Below are 15,026 nucleotides of genomic sequence, written 5' to 3' on the forward strand. Positions count from 1 at the left end.
CAAATGTATGCTGCTGGCTTTCTCTCTCTCTCTCTCTACATAGTCAGCATTTCTCTCCTTCACTCTGTCACTCTCACCTGTTCATTTTGGTACCTCCCCCTCTCTGGTTTCTCAAGCATTTCAATAACACTTGCACACTCCTCTCTGTCAGCGTTGCCCTCATCTGTGTCAAACGCTGCTCTATCTTATGTTCACTTTAGAGTGAGCATAACAGCACGCTCGCCTGATCTGCACAAGCTTCCTCCCTCGCTCGCTCCTGTAAATATACAGTGTACTGAGAGCAGTCAGCTGACTGCAGCTGCACTCCCTCTGGTAGTTTGTGGGCTCGATGTCTCCCGAAGCAAAAAAAACAACAACACACAAACATGAACACATGTACAGAAACTGAAACACTGTGTTTATGACCGTGTCATTGCATGCCTCCGTTCACACTTATCAACCAATATTAATAAAAGTGTTTCATTTTGAACTCTGCAGTAATAATTTAATTTGTTTACACATTCTCAAGGGAGAATGAGCAGTAAAACCAAAATATTCTCACTTTTCTTCATCTATGAAGCAGATAAAAAAAAAGATAATTGTGTATAAAAATGTTCAAACAGAGCAGGAATCTGGATTTTGACAGATATGGATTATGTGACACAACATTTGTCAGTGAAATCACATCTCTACTATCCTCATTTCCACTTTGATGCACATATTCAGACACATATTGCATCACGGAATAGTTTGAACCCATGAATCTGTCTCGCAGCCAGTCAGATTCTTAACAACTGTAAAACAAAAAAACAATCTCCAGCTGGAAAATCTAACTGAAATCAACTTTGGGGAAGGAAGAGCTAATTGCTGCTTTTGAAAGCCGTCAGCCTTGTGAGCACTCAAGACTCATTCCAAAATGCCAAAAGCAAGTTTCTGTGGTTTTTCGTGAGCTGCAGCCCCAGCGAACTAGCTATGTGTGGAATTTAGCAACACAGTGGGATCTGACTCACTTCTCTGCTTCGGCAGAGAATTTCCAAACAGAGGTGAATAACGTGTGGCAACTGGTTTTGACGTGGTCTGGCGCTGTTTTATCGTCTGTGGAGCTCTGGACCCTGACTGATGGCGTGGGCCGGTTGTTTGCATCGCTGAGCTCATCGGTGTGACAGACAGAGGGGCTGTGGAGCTGTGGCATGAAGTCTGGGTCTGTGCCTCGGTTATTTTCACTGCCTGTAGAAGTTCACATTTTTGGCAGTGAGCCCCCCCCACACACTAGTTTAGATGATCAAGGCCAGTTTCAATAGTCAGGATTAGAAAAAAAGGACTTGACAGCCTCTATATCCATTAGTCATGTTGAGACTTTGTTTCAGATCTCAATGATTAAGTAGGTGTCTGCTGTTTTCTAAGCCCAATGAACTGTTTATGATTCACACAGACTAGTCCGTGAGCAGCTCATCTGCAAAGTGAAGCAACACTTTTTCTCCGTCTCTGTTAAGGAGGCAGACTAGGAAGTTGTCTGGCCTACTAGGGGAAAAAAATAGTTCCACACTTGGGCAAATATGTTTATTTGCTTTCTTTCCAAGAGCGTGTTCAGAAAATAAACCTCAATCAAGCTCATATCTAGGGGCTGCAACCGACGTTTATTTTCATTATCGATTCATCTGCCGACGATTTCCTCGATTAATTATTTGGTCTATGAAATTTCAGAAAATAGTGAAAAATAACTCGAAGGTGACGCCTTCAGAGGACTTGTTTTGACCAACAGTTTCCTATCGTGTATTACAAAAGAAAAACACAATATTATCACATCTGAGGGGCTGAAACCAGCAAATATTTGTTATTTTTGCTTTAAAAAATGACTAAAACGATTACTCCATTATCAAAATAGTTGCATATTAACTTTCTGTCAATCGACTAATTGATTAATTGACTAAGCTCTACTCATGTCTGTGCAATAAGAGCAAAACTGGACTCATGATGTGTTGTGTTTAGCTTAGCTTAGCATACACGGGGAAACAGCTAGCCTGGCTCCGTCTGACATCACTAAAGCTGATAAACTAACATGCTGCGCCTTGTTTGTTTAACCCGTCCATAAAGAGAAGTGTAAAAGTGTGAATTTGTGGGTTTTAGGTGGCGTTGCGTGCAGCCGGGTGCAGTGACTGAACACAGCATCCTCAAGTCTTCGCAGTGAACCTGCAGTACAGCCAGAAACACTGCGAGGATAAACTGATTTTCACAGAGAAAACTCCCCCTAAAAAACACAATTTATTAATTTTCCAATCGCCTACTCACATGTGGGTTAAATAAACAAGATACAGCCCTAGATAAGCCATTTTTGGCTACGTTGATAAAAGACATTATTAATTCCGATAAGACTTAAAAGGCTACTCCTCCACTATTAAAACCAAAAATGACTGCGTGGTTTGCTTTGAAGAATAATAATAAAAAAAAAAAAATGCATTTTTGAGAGCGCTTGCAATATTTACTGACAAATGAATGCTTACCAGCTGCAAAATGTCCTCATCCTTTGGCATCACACAGAGTTCCAGTGAGGCATCACTAATGGATAAAACGGTGGCAGAGAAGAGAGAGAGAGAGAGAGAAAGAGAAACTGTTGGTAACACTGGACCTTTACTGTATAAAATATCATCAGAACACTAAATAGCTGCGGTGTAATGGAGCGTGAAATACTGTTACATGTGTGCTCGTCACTGATAAGGAAACTGAATGTGTTTGCTCCTAAAGAGTTTCACAATGGCTCACACTCCTCTAATGACTCTGTCTCCATTACGGTGTTATTAGGAGAGTCGGCAGGGAAGAGATTAGATGAAATCTCGGGGCATTCGGGTCTAAATCAGTTAGGACTTTTTGCACCCCACCCCTTTAGCATATTTTTCTAAAAGTGAAGCATGAAATTAAAACGTGGAAAGCTGGCGGGGTCTCACCTGTTTTGGATCAAGGCTATGACCTGCGAGTAGGTCTTTCCGATGATGCTCTCTCCGTTGACCTTCACTATCCGATCCCCTGCGCAGAATGAGAGAATAAAAAACACACACCTCTGTTGTTAACTTCTAACAGCGACATGACAAATCAACTCTGCACGACTGTGTTTCTGCACCCAGCTGTACCAAAAAACAAGGAATCTGGAGTCCAGTCAATAAGTTTATTGACCAAGAAAACCACTTTGGAGCTTCCAGCACAAACACATATCTGTGTTTAGATCAAAGTGGAATAAGTAATACCAATACTTGTTTATTTGAAAGGCCCCGTGTAGGCGTCTTCATTCAAGTTTTCCCGAATAACTTACAGGAAGAGAGGCGAGGTGAGTTTAGGAGAGAAACTAGATAATTGTGGGAAAACAGTGTACGGTCTTGTCCCAGGAGAGGAGCGAGAACAGATAAAAGGAGACAGCTTAGAGGGCTTGTCCAGGCCACTTAACATTTCCTGTAATACAGAGTGCTAACCTGGCAATAATGCTGACAGTACGTTGCACAAAGCTTCGGTTTTCACCTCAGTTTCGGGGAAATTCACAAGAGGCAGGTTGGTTTTTTCACCAGGTGGGAGTTTGTTCCAAGTATTTTTATCCTTGCTGCTTTAAAATTAGAAATGATTCACATACTAATAAGTAAAGAAACAAAGAGGGAGACTTGGAAAAACAGAATCACGGGCAGGTTGGAATAACAGTGTGCATATTACACTTTGTTCAACCTCCCACAAAGGAGCCATCTGTTATTTTGTAACTTGTATCTGTTTTGCCTGGCGTGTTACAAGGAAGTGGAATTACCTACAGACGTGAAGAAATCTTGGCATCGGATGTCGCTTTTTAAAGGTCAGATGTGAGACAGGCAGAGTTAATCATAAGATCTATCGGTTTATCAGAAGGGGTGCAGCGGTCTTATCTGTGTGTGTGTGTCACGTGTGTGTGTGTGTGTGTGTGTGTGTGTGTGTGTGTGTACCTGTACAGAGTCCAGCTCCGTGGGCGGGGCCTCCCTCCTTCACTTGCTTGACGAAAATGGTGTCCATTGGCTCCAGACGGTTCCTCTGTCTCCCTGGCAACGAGAGAGAGCGCATGCACACAGGCGATTGGTCACACGGTGAGGAAGAGCAAGAATGAGGCTGTATTGCACTAGAACGGCTGGGACAATATAAATGCTGCAATGTTGCAGTATATTTTAACTGTGATATGTATGAGACTGTACAGGGATGTTTCTCACTTTGATGTATATTGATTAAAGGATTTTCTTGGCTTTGAATAACAAAATACAGGCAACTTGAGGCTGAAATATGAAGTCTTATTTACATGTATGTATCTACAGAAAACAATTGTATGCATAGTAAAGTAAAGCTGCAATCGATTAGTTGTTTGGTCTATAAAATGTCAGTAAATGGTGAAAAGTCGATCACTGTTTCCCAGAGCTCAAGGTGACCTCCTCAATTGTCTTGTTTTGTCCCGACCAACAGTCCACAACACAAAAATACTCAGTTTACTGTCATAGGGGACTAAAAAAAGCAGAAAATATTAACATGAGAAGCTGGACTCAGAAACATTAAAACACCGACTATGTGCAGGTTTCACTCTTGTGAGTGTCCTGCCTCGAATCCCACACCTGCTGTTATTGTTACTACTAATATCTCTATTATTATTATATCATTGTTATTGTTATTATTGTTATTATGCTTCTCTGTGTGTCTCTCTCCCCCTCTCTCCCACTCTCGTTCTCTCTCAGCCTGACCACTCAAGGCAGATGGCCGCCCAACTAGAGTCCGGTTCTGCTTGAGCTTTCTTCCCGGGGACTTCCAGGGGAGTTTTTCCTGCTGATGTCGCCCAGTGCTGCTCATGAGGGAGTGTTGATTCCACTGACTCAAATATGAGGATTTTATCGTACATGATAGTAAATTATAGCTATTTAAAGAGATCACTTTGGGTTCTGGGAAGTTGTGAAAGGCCTTTTTCACTTCTTTTTGACATTTCATGGACTAAACAATTCACTGAGAATCTGCAGATGTATTGATCATGAAATTAATTGTTAATAATCGCTGCAGCTCTAATACACAGCTATGCCTCTCTGAACACATGTAGAAAACATTCACTTATATGAGCAAGAAGAATAAAGCACATGGGAAAAGTCATTATTTGTTCTTCCAGTACATGAAAAAATGCTGAAAAAATAGAAAAAAATAGAAATTATATATATGGAGCTAGAACTAGAGTTTGCATGTGCACCCATTCACAATCATAACAAGTAGACTTACTACGCAGAGGATTTCTACTTCTCACATTTAATTTACACTGTTTTTTCAGTAGTTTGGTTATTGAAAGACAAAAACTGGTGTTTATGAAACAGGTGACACAAGAAAACGAATCCTTCCTCTTCCCAAAACACATCCATACATCCCCTGAACCATGGATCAGTCTTTTCCTCCCTCTCTCTCTCCTATCTCGTCCCCTGTCCCTCCTGTCTCATCCTTCAACTGACTCTACTCTGCTGTCAGATGTGTCCTGAGCTCCAGAGCAGCGAGGAGAGGTCACAGTGTGCTGACAGAGCGACACGCAGGTGAACCACGAGGGGCTTTGGTTTCATGTGGCGGAAAAAGAGACGGCACGCGCCATGTTGTGTGAAATACACGAGGCGAGCTGGAGAAAATCCGACAAACTGAGACGATATAAAGCTTCTTTAAAATGCATAAAATGTGTGTTTAAAAACAGTGATTATGTGTAGCGACTGAGTCTGACTGAGACAGTGAGAGAGAGCAAAATTGCAACATCAGAGCATCATTACTGTTGTTTTGTGTGGGGGGATGCAGACGCAGGGTCTTCCCATGAATCCCCAATCTTACGTTTACACAGCAGACACAAGCACTTATGACTCAGAGTTGCTGCTAGTTCTGGAGAATCCTGAACAGCTGGACTGCTGGAGCAGACGTGGCTTCATTGTGTTTAATCATCACTTTACTCAACGTTTACTAGGAATATTATAATCCTGAACTATTTTCCCTAAAATCTGGACTATTTCCTGCCTGTAGCTACTTTGAAGTAAAAAAAATACTCTATGCTTTTAAATTTAATTAAACTATCACTGATCATTTTTATTGACAGAAAACATCCCAGTGTTTCCAGTATGGGCTGTTGTACAGTAAGCATGTCACTTCAGATATCCTTTTCCTTCTCCAGTCTGTCTATTCACCACTCTGCTAGCTCCCTCCTGTGGCTGAACATGTTACTGCAAAGGATTAACATTTGTAAAGGTACAATGTTTTAATTTACAGATTAACTGTATAATAGGATATAACAGCAACAAAATCTCTAAAGGGTGTTTAAAAGATAAGTGACTGATAGATGTCCAACACTCTGGTTCTCTTATTCAAACCTTTCAGAAACACTGTAATTACCACCAAAAACTGTCTGAAAAACTATTCTGAAAACTGAGGTTTGATCCCTTTAACGGCAAATCTGTGCTTTTAAACCTGCTGATTCATTGTTAAACCCACTGTGGAGTCAGCTGAGATGTCAACAAGGACTTGTAGGCTTGTTTTTGATCCAGCAGAAGGCAGCAAAGCACATCAAATGTCTGTTATCTCTCTTACTGGGAAACAGTGTGAGATTTGTTAAGGGCAACACTGTATTTCCATTCATGCTCTCGCTGGTTATGATCTAACTGGGAAGCCCGGGTGGCCGATCACATGACAAAAAAAACATGACATATAAAAACTGGCTCTATTGCAACCCCTTTTCACATTTATTACATAACATGTTGAGAAACTGGACTGATGCATTCATGCGCGACAATGTTAACACAGTATACAGATGTCAACAAATGACCCCCCACATCTATGCCTTTCCTCAGTGTGTGTGCATGTGTGTGTGTTTGTGTGTGTGTGTGTGGGTACTGGGCAGATTCCCAATCCAGAGCCAATCTCATAGAGCTCCAACTCTACAGCACAAATTGGATACTGGAAGTTTCCGTGCCCTGCCTGCAGCTGGATGAGCAGGATTAAATGTGGAAATCTAAAGCTTTGGATATTTTTAATGCTCCCAACTGTCTTACCAAAGCATAAACGACTACGTGGATTAATGAAATACATCAGTCCGCTTCAAAATGACTTTCGGCCGTTTCCAAAACACAGAGTTAAGAGTTGAGTAACCGCAGCTTCTCTTGGGTGGTACTGAGGGCAACGTTTTACTAGTGGACGAAACACTCAATACTGCATGTTTATAAGGTTTTACACTACGAGAACGCTTGTGCAACTAGTAAGCGAGAGCTTGTTTGAGGCAGAACTTGGCTTTCAAGTACATTGTGTTCAAACTACATGTGGCTCAATATTATGGTTAACAAAAACTATGTTGTGGTGGTTGTTTCAGCCAGTTACATGAACTCATGTGGTGAATTTGATTCCCTTCAGCACCTAAAATAAACCAGAATAATTTATTCTGGCCCTAATCTAACGTTTTAATGATTGTAATGATTATTTTCAGAACCAATTTATCTGCCGATTATTTTGTCGTTGACTTTTTTGTTTTATAAATGTCAGAAAATATATCATAATTTACCAGAGCTGAAAGCTAATGTTCCTAAATGTCTTGTTTCCTGCAACCATTAGTCCAAAACTCTTAGATTCTCAGATTATATATTGAAAAGAAAACAACATCTGAGTGAATGTTTTGAATGTTTTTGCATGAAAGACTGAAAGAATATCAAAATAGTTGCAGTTGAGGTTTTTCTGCTTATCAGCAACATGATTCATTGACTATTCATTGCAGCTCTAACTACAACCCACATGACTCCTCATATTTAATCAAAAATCTAAATATTGATCATAGAGCTGCAACCATTAATCACCAACTATTTTGACTGATGAATCATCATTTTAGTCATTTTTTTAAGCTAAAATGATTTAAGCTTTTCTGTCATATTAAACTGAATATCTTTAGATGTTGGATTGTTGGCATTTTTCACTATTTTCTTTCACTATTAAGACAATTTATAGACAGATAATGGAAATAATAGTTAGCTGCAGCCCTAATTGATAACTGTGCAATTCCAAAAACTTTGTCTATCTTCAGAGTTTGAAATTTGAGTCTAAAAATATAAAGTTTGTTGGCTTCTCCCACATTTTTTGAATTTTCAGGCACAGAAAAGCAGAAAAATGTCTCAACTCATGTCTAGTTATACAAGACATTTCTTCTCCTTACTGTAGATTTTGTACAACCCTATCTGATCCGATCTAGCGGTGTACAGCGAATGACCATCTACCTCCGTGGCTGGGTGTCAGCGCTGCTCTCTGGCCTGGACGAGCTCTGGTTTGGCTGTGGTCCCTGACTGCACAGCTGGGCCTGGTTGTGTGGGCCAGATCCCCGCTCTCCCGTTGTTTTGGGTTAGATAATGTTATTCTACAGAGGGCTGGGCCCGCTGCCCACTGACTGCATTAACCCTGGCGTAATACCTCTCCGTCCAAACTCGCTGTTCTTTACCGTTTGTATCACTCTCACATTTACAAGTACCGCGCCCACACGGACAAGTACGAGTATACAAAAACACACAAAAACCTATGCAGATGTGTCGCTGTGTTCTTGGTTCTCACACAGAGGAAGAGGTGTTTTTCTCCAACTTTCCCAACACTTCAAACACCATGTGTGTGTGTGTGTGTGTGTTTAGATGGTTATCTATGTCAGGTCTGCTCCAGAGGAGAAATATGAAAATGGGAGGCACATGATCCTGGCACAAGAAGGTCCCCCCAGAGTGTGGGAGGGTCAGAACACAAGTCCATTTCGCCTAAATCCCTAAACTCCAAACTTCCTTCAAGAGCACAGCATGTTATATTGTCAAACTTCTGCTCAAAGAAAAAGAATTGCTTGAACACGGCAGATGAAAATAAATACTGTAACTCTGTCTGTTTCTCCCCGTCCTATGAAGAACCACCGACTGCGTACAGGTTCACACACAAACTACTTCCAAGCACAACTTTACTTTGAAAACTTAAAACTCTGCTGAAACACCTGCGTACCTCCGTCCTGACCTCCTCCAGACACTTTTACAAACCCACATCCTTACAAACTGTGTCAGATGGCGAAACCATTTGTACGAAGGTGCCGGTTTCAGACGGACGGGTCTCGTTTCAGTAATCGCTGCGCTTTGCAAACAGCCGCGGCTTTATGTCAGAAGCCTCAGCACACACCGGAGGGAGGGTATGTCAATACACCTTAAAGCCCCTGTCATCTCCAACAGTGTCAAGTTAGAAGTTAGTCCTTGCATGTAAGTAAATATTTCATGCAGCACTTCACTAAACAGAAAGAAGAAGCCTGCCTGATACTGGACTTTTGAGGCCAAAGTGATAACAATAAAACCTTTTACTACAAACATGCTTTGATTCCATGTTTCCCCATTTATTATACGACAAGGGCTGCAACTAATGGTTAGTTTCATTATTTGTTTGGCTTAAAAAATGTCAGAAAATAGTGAAAAATGCCCATCACAATGTCCTAAAGTCTAAGCTCATGTCTTCAAATTGGTTGTTTTGTCTGACCAACAGTTTAAAACCCCCAAAATATTCTGTTTACTATCACATACGACAAAGAAAAGCTGCAAGTTAAGATACAACATCATTATAAACTACCCTAACCCTAACCCTGAGCTATAATAAACTACTCTAAATCGAGCATGAACTTCCAAAACAAAAAAAATCTGAACTCTTAGCTTTTTTTTTTACTGCGTTTTCGACTGTATCTCCAGTCTGTCTCAGCGGATGTTGAGTTGACTCAGTTGTCCTCATGTGACCCATGAATGAAACTTCCATTCATAACTGATGCCAAAGACTGTTTCTGAACAAAGACAAGCATCCAATACAATCTCCACCCACACCACCACCTGTGATTGAAATTCCACACTTGGGTCACGTGACGACAACCGAGCAAACTTTTTCTCCCCGAGGAGGAGATGTGGTTAAAAGCTTCGGACCTGAAGGTAAAAAAATCTATTGTTTTTCATTCCTGTACTACAGTGTCTTGTTCTTTACAGGCTACCATGTTCACAGATAGTGATATAAATGTAGTAAGACAGATCAGGCTCTAAAGAGGAAATAATAGAGACAGATAAAACATAAAAACATGGACAGAAGGTGTACAAAGCACAAAAAAAAATGTCATGTGCGACCAAATATGTGCTTGTAACACCCAGCGGGGTTAAATCCCGGAAGGCCTGGGATCATTTCAAAGTCACTTCCATGTAGAAATACATGCCTGTCACCGCTGCTACATCTGTCCACTCATCTGACCGCTCGTCACTGCAACACACAAACACAAAAAGACACACACACACACACACACATCTGGTGTTTTTTCCACCACAGAACAGGAAGGTGGTGTAGTACTTTCCATCACTTTTTTTTTTTTTTTCTCTAGGAATTTCAAATACCAAAATCCACCCAGGGGAAAGAGGATATGTACTGACATTACTCTGACCACACAGCAAAAAAAAAAAAAAAATCTTATGTTTTGTTTTCTTTCTGTAAAACAAGCCAAACATTCTCCCTGGGGGGGGTTTAAAGGGAAATTTTGGGATTGTTCAACCTGGACCCTATGTTCCCATCGTTTGTGAAATTGGTCCTGAGTGAGAACGCTTCAGCCAGCGGCCGCAAAAACAGCCTTTAGGGTAATTACTATCCATCAGTGCACGTCCGCTAAAAGTGCTCGTAGTTGCCACTGACAACCTCGCATCGTTATCAAAAGTTTCTGATTGAAATCTTGTGAGAGTCGAGTTGCTGCTGTAGGACGATGGTGGAAACATGAGTGAGCGTTAGAGAAAGGAGAGTGCAGGGAAGATTTTGTTATGTATCTCAGTGTTATCTGAAATGTTATTTAGCCGTCTTCCTGCAACAAACCAACTCTCACAAGATTTCAGAGTGATACTTCTCCTCCAGCGAGTCTCGATTAGACACGATAACAAACAGACCGGATCGACTGAAAGGTAAAGAAAAAAAAAGTTTTTTCTCTCTGTAGAGATCCTTTCCATAATGTTGTCAGACACTTATAAATCTGGACATCTGGAAACAGATGGGCTGACTTTATCCTAAAACTGTGTCTCTTGCTTCTATAAATTTGTTTAAAGCCAAATGTAATTGGATATTTGCTTAAAGGGGACGTATTATGCGCATTTCCAGGTCTATATTTTTTTATTCTGAGGCTCTACTAGAATATGTTTGCATGATTTACAGTTCAGAAAACAACATATTTATCTTATACTGGCTCCTGTCTGTTTAAGGCCCCCCACTCTGTTCTGATTCTCCTGTTCTGGAGGCAACATCAATAAACAGAAGTGGTAAGATTTCACTTCTTTTTCTTGTTCCTTACTCAAAATGAAAACTTCTCAAATATATCCGCACATGTTTGAACCCGAATCCGTTCCAAAGTGTGAGTGGACAACGTGAAAACCCGTAGAACAACCTTAGCGATAACATTATCAACAAAGGTAATCAATAAACAGCCATTTTTGGAACTTTAACAGTTGTTTAACATGGACATCTGGTATTATAACAGCATAAAAATAACAGAAAATTGTAAAAAGCATGATATGTCCCCATTAAAAACAGGTGTTAAGACTTGATACTTAATGATAATGATAACCTAGATGGGTGGGTGTATGTCATAACAAATAAACAAGTTGTCAGATTTACGATTACTAACACAGAAGATAACTATTCTGTATACAAGTCACCAGAATGAGACAAAAGGAAAATATTTAAACAACTAGATCTGGTGAGTTTAGTTTAAGGCCTAATGGAAACAAACATAATGGAATAGTAGACGTTACACAAAAACAATCTTAGGCAGAACAGGGAGATGAGTTTTATGACGAGCCTTTATTTGGTCGGGAATATTGGTAAAAACAGCGATGGTTTCGACCTCACAAGGTCTTCATCAGGTCAGAGACAGTTTGTGCCGGAAGAAGGTTTTCTTTTCTGTAACTAGTTTTTTCATCTTCAAGGTTTTTTGGACGTGCTGTCTCTCAGAGAATTAGGTGAGAACATTGAAACCACTCTCATATTTGTAAATATGAAGCTATAACCAGTAGCCAGTTAGCTTAGCTTAGCATGCAGACTAGAAACAAGTGGAAACAGCTAGCCTGGCTCTGTCTAAAAGTAACATAATCCCCCTATCAGCATCTCTGAAGGTAACTAATTAACATGTTATACCTCGTTTGTTTAATCTGAACAAAAACCAAAGTGTGACATCAAAATGTGGATTCACACATGTTATGGTTATGTTAGGGGACTATTCTTGGCCGGACACAGTAACTTCCTGGAGTTTCCTCACTTACCTTTAGACAGAGCCAAGCTAGTACTAGTTCTTCATGTTTCCAGCCTCTATACAAAGCTAAGCTGCTGCTAGCTGTGTCCTTAATGAACTGATATGAGAGTGATATCGATCTTCTTATCTAGCTCTTGGCAAAAAAGTGAAAAAGTGCATTTCTCAAAATGTCCAACTGTTGCTTTGAGAAGTCAGAAAGTTGTAGTGGGGAAAGAGAAAGAGGTGGACAGGGAGAGGAAGAATGTGAATACAAGAAAAGAAAGACAAGAGGGGAAAAAAGAGAAAACAAACACTAATATTTAGTGCACAGCTTTGTTAAAGAAGGTGGGGTATTAAAAAGGCAGCTGGAGCATAAAGGGGAATTCTGTTTGCTGGAGCTTCCTTCCCTCTGCAGAATTCATGGGAACAAACCAAAATCTGAACAAAAAAAAAAGAAAAGAAAAGAAGAGTTGGAGAAATAAAGCTGGTATCTGCAGAGAAAAGTGTTTCACGTTGAATGAAAAATAAATATTTGAACAGATGGAAACATTTTTATGTTGCTTCTCTTGCTGCTCTGAGGTATCACAGCTTCATAAGCGTAGCGCAAAACGCTTCGCTCGGGTTTTACCCTTCGACAACTTGCTAAAATACACGACTGAAGAGAGAGACGGGACATACAGGAAAAAAGAAATGGAGACAGAAGAGGGAGGGAGGAAGAAGAGGAAGTGAGATAGAGAGGAAGATTTGGGATAAAAGCTGCTTGGTATGTACACAACCGCTGTGAAAGGAAATAAACAGATCCATACTTGAGACGCACGCTGAGTAAGCAACATCATCATGTTTCCACGATGCACCTACATACTGTGCGTTTGTTTATCTGTGTATCTACGTCAGTGCGTGCGGGACCGTCTGTGTATTTTCTGGAGGTTTGAAGTGTTTCCAGCGGCAACACCCAGCTAGTCAACATGCGGTCGACATGCCCCCCCCCACCCCCCCTCCTCTCCCTCTCTCTTTCTCCAAACACCAACAGCCTCATCACACACTGGCCTGGAGTCAAGCAAATAAACTGCAGTGCAGCGCGCTGGGCAGGCTGCAGTGAACATCACAGACCTGACTGGGGCAGAGAAAACCGGAGAAAACTGCAGAATGCGACTTTTTTTTTCTTTCCACATTAAAATAACTCGACACATGGGATGTATTATCTGTCTGTGTCGGTGCGAGAACGACGATGTTACGGATGTTTTTTGGGGCGTGTGCCCCTTCGCTACAGTGTGCTGGAGAGCTGCAGTGAGCTTGGTCGTCACATAGCAACGTTAACAATTTGTAGACATCAGTGAGGAATGTTAAATGTTAAAACACAGCTCCGATCTCTTTAACGCCTGGTTGTTAGTTCCCCTCAGTGTCTGGCTACGTGTTATGTCATGACAGCATCTTCTCTCTCCTACAATTTTATTTGTTAATTTGTCTTTCATTATTATATAAATATTGCAAGAATGCTAGAAATATAAATACCATCATATCTAACTGAAATGTAGATCTACGTTGTGCATTCTTGCAATTAATTACGTATAAATAAAGATAATGAAAGCCAGAAACAAACAACAAAAAGCAAATATGGATGCCTTCAAAAGGAGAAAAACTAATAATTTGGTACTTTCTTCCAGTAAAAAGGCTGCTTTTCATCAGCTGCATGTCTGGTCATGAAAGGAGGATGTTAACACGGAGAGACCAGGGAGGGTGATTACTAAATGCACATGTGCTTCTGCTTATGCTTGAGTGAAAAATCCTACAGTAGTTCCAAGAAAATGTTAAATATCCAGCAGATACAAAAAAAAATTCTGACTATTTAGCTCACCTCTAATAACTAGAGTCACTAAATACTTGTTTTTATATCTCATGCATGGTTTCCAACTGCAAAATACGCTTCGATATTTGCAATAACACCATCATGTGCTTATTAATATCATAAATGTTTTGTGGCCCTTGTTCTGACGTGGCCTTACAAGGAAATTCTTGTCGTTCCCGATATCCGTTTCTGACTGATGCCCTGCTACCTGTCAGCGTCGTCGCCGTCTCCGAGCATGCTGGGAAGCGAAGAAGGATTTATGATCAGCTGGAGGCGAGCCAAGTGACTTCCTGTGGCAGAGGAGGTGGGTGTGGGTGTGGGGCTTTCTAGGCACCTTCTATTGAGTTTGGAGATGAATGCTCGTCATGCACTCACCGCATACTATTTTATGACATCAGCACGCACCGGTTTTACGTGACTCCTTTCAGGAAGGGTCGCGTTAAGGAATTCAAAAAAAAAAAAAAAAATGCCATGCAAGAATGTGTAGCCACGCAAATCTCCCTGAAGGGGTTTTCTCTTGCCACAGCGGGACCCTATGTGTGTTGTTTTATGTTTTTGAGGCCTGTGTTGAATGAGGCGGGAGGACATGGAGGGGTTAAAATGGTTAAGGGTGTGGGGGGTGGGTGGGGGGTAGCGTGAGGAATGTGACACCAAGGGCCAAGAGGGATGATGAGGGACACTTACAGGAATCTCTCAATTTCCCGTTGAGAGCTGTTTAAGAGTCAGATTTATCACAAAAGGGGGAGTGGGATTTATCCCCCCCCCCCACACACACACACCCCCCTTAAACCCAGGATGCTTCCCTTTCACTGCCCACTCATGCCATAACAATTCCCTGAATCACACCTAGTAGAGCTTTGGATGCATTTCAAGCCAAACTAACAGCTGATGATGATAATCCTCCCCCCCCCCCCCCCCCCGTTT

General features: G+C 41.1%; 1 protein-coding gene across 4 annotated transcripts in view; it reads right to left on the reverse strand.

Annotated features, from left to right (window-relative positions):
* LOC121888077 (rho GTPase-activating protein 21) overlaps positions 1-15,026 on the reverse strand; it is an 87,027-nt gene that overhangs the window by 21,012 nt on the left and 50,989 nt on the right. For all 4 annotated transcript variants that reach the window (XM_042399357.1, XM_042399358.1, XM_042399356.1 and 1 more), the window contains 3 exons: positions 3,933-4,025; positions 2,922-3,000; positions 2,481-2,535 (listed from right to left, as the gene is read on the reverse strand). In XM_042399357.1, coding sequence (XP_042255291.1) covers positions 2,481-2,535; positions 2,922-3,000; positions 3,933-4,025 — 227 coding nt within the window. The remainder of the gene's footprint in view (positions 1-2,480; positions 2,536-2,921; positions 3,001-3,932; positions 4,026-15,026) is intronic.

Source organism: Thunnus maccoyii, chromosome 21 (assembly GCF_910596095.1).
Source record: "Thunnus maccoyii chromosome 21, fThuMac1.1, whole genome shotgun sequence".
NCBI classification, from domain to species: domain Eukaryota; kingdom Metazoa; phylum Chordata; class Actinopteri; order Scombriformes; family Scombridae; genus Thunnus; species Thunnus maccoyii.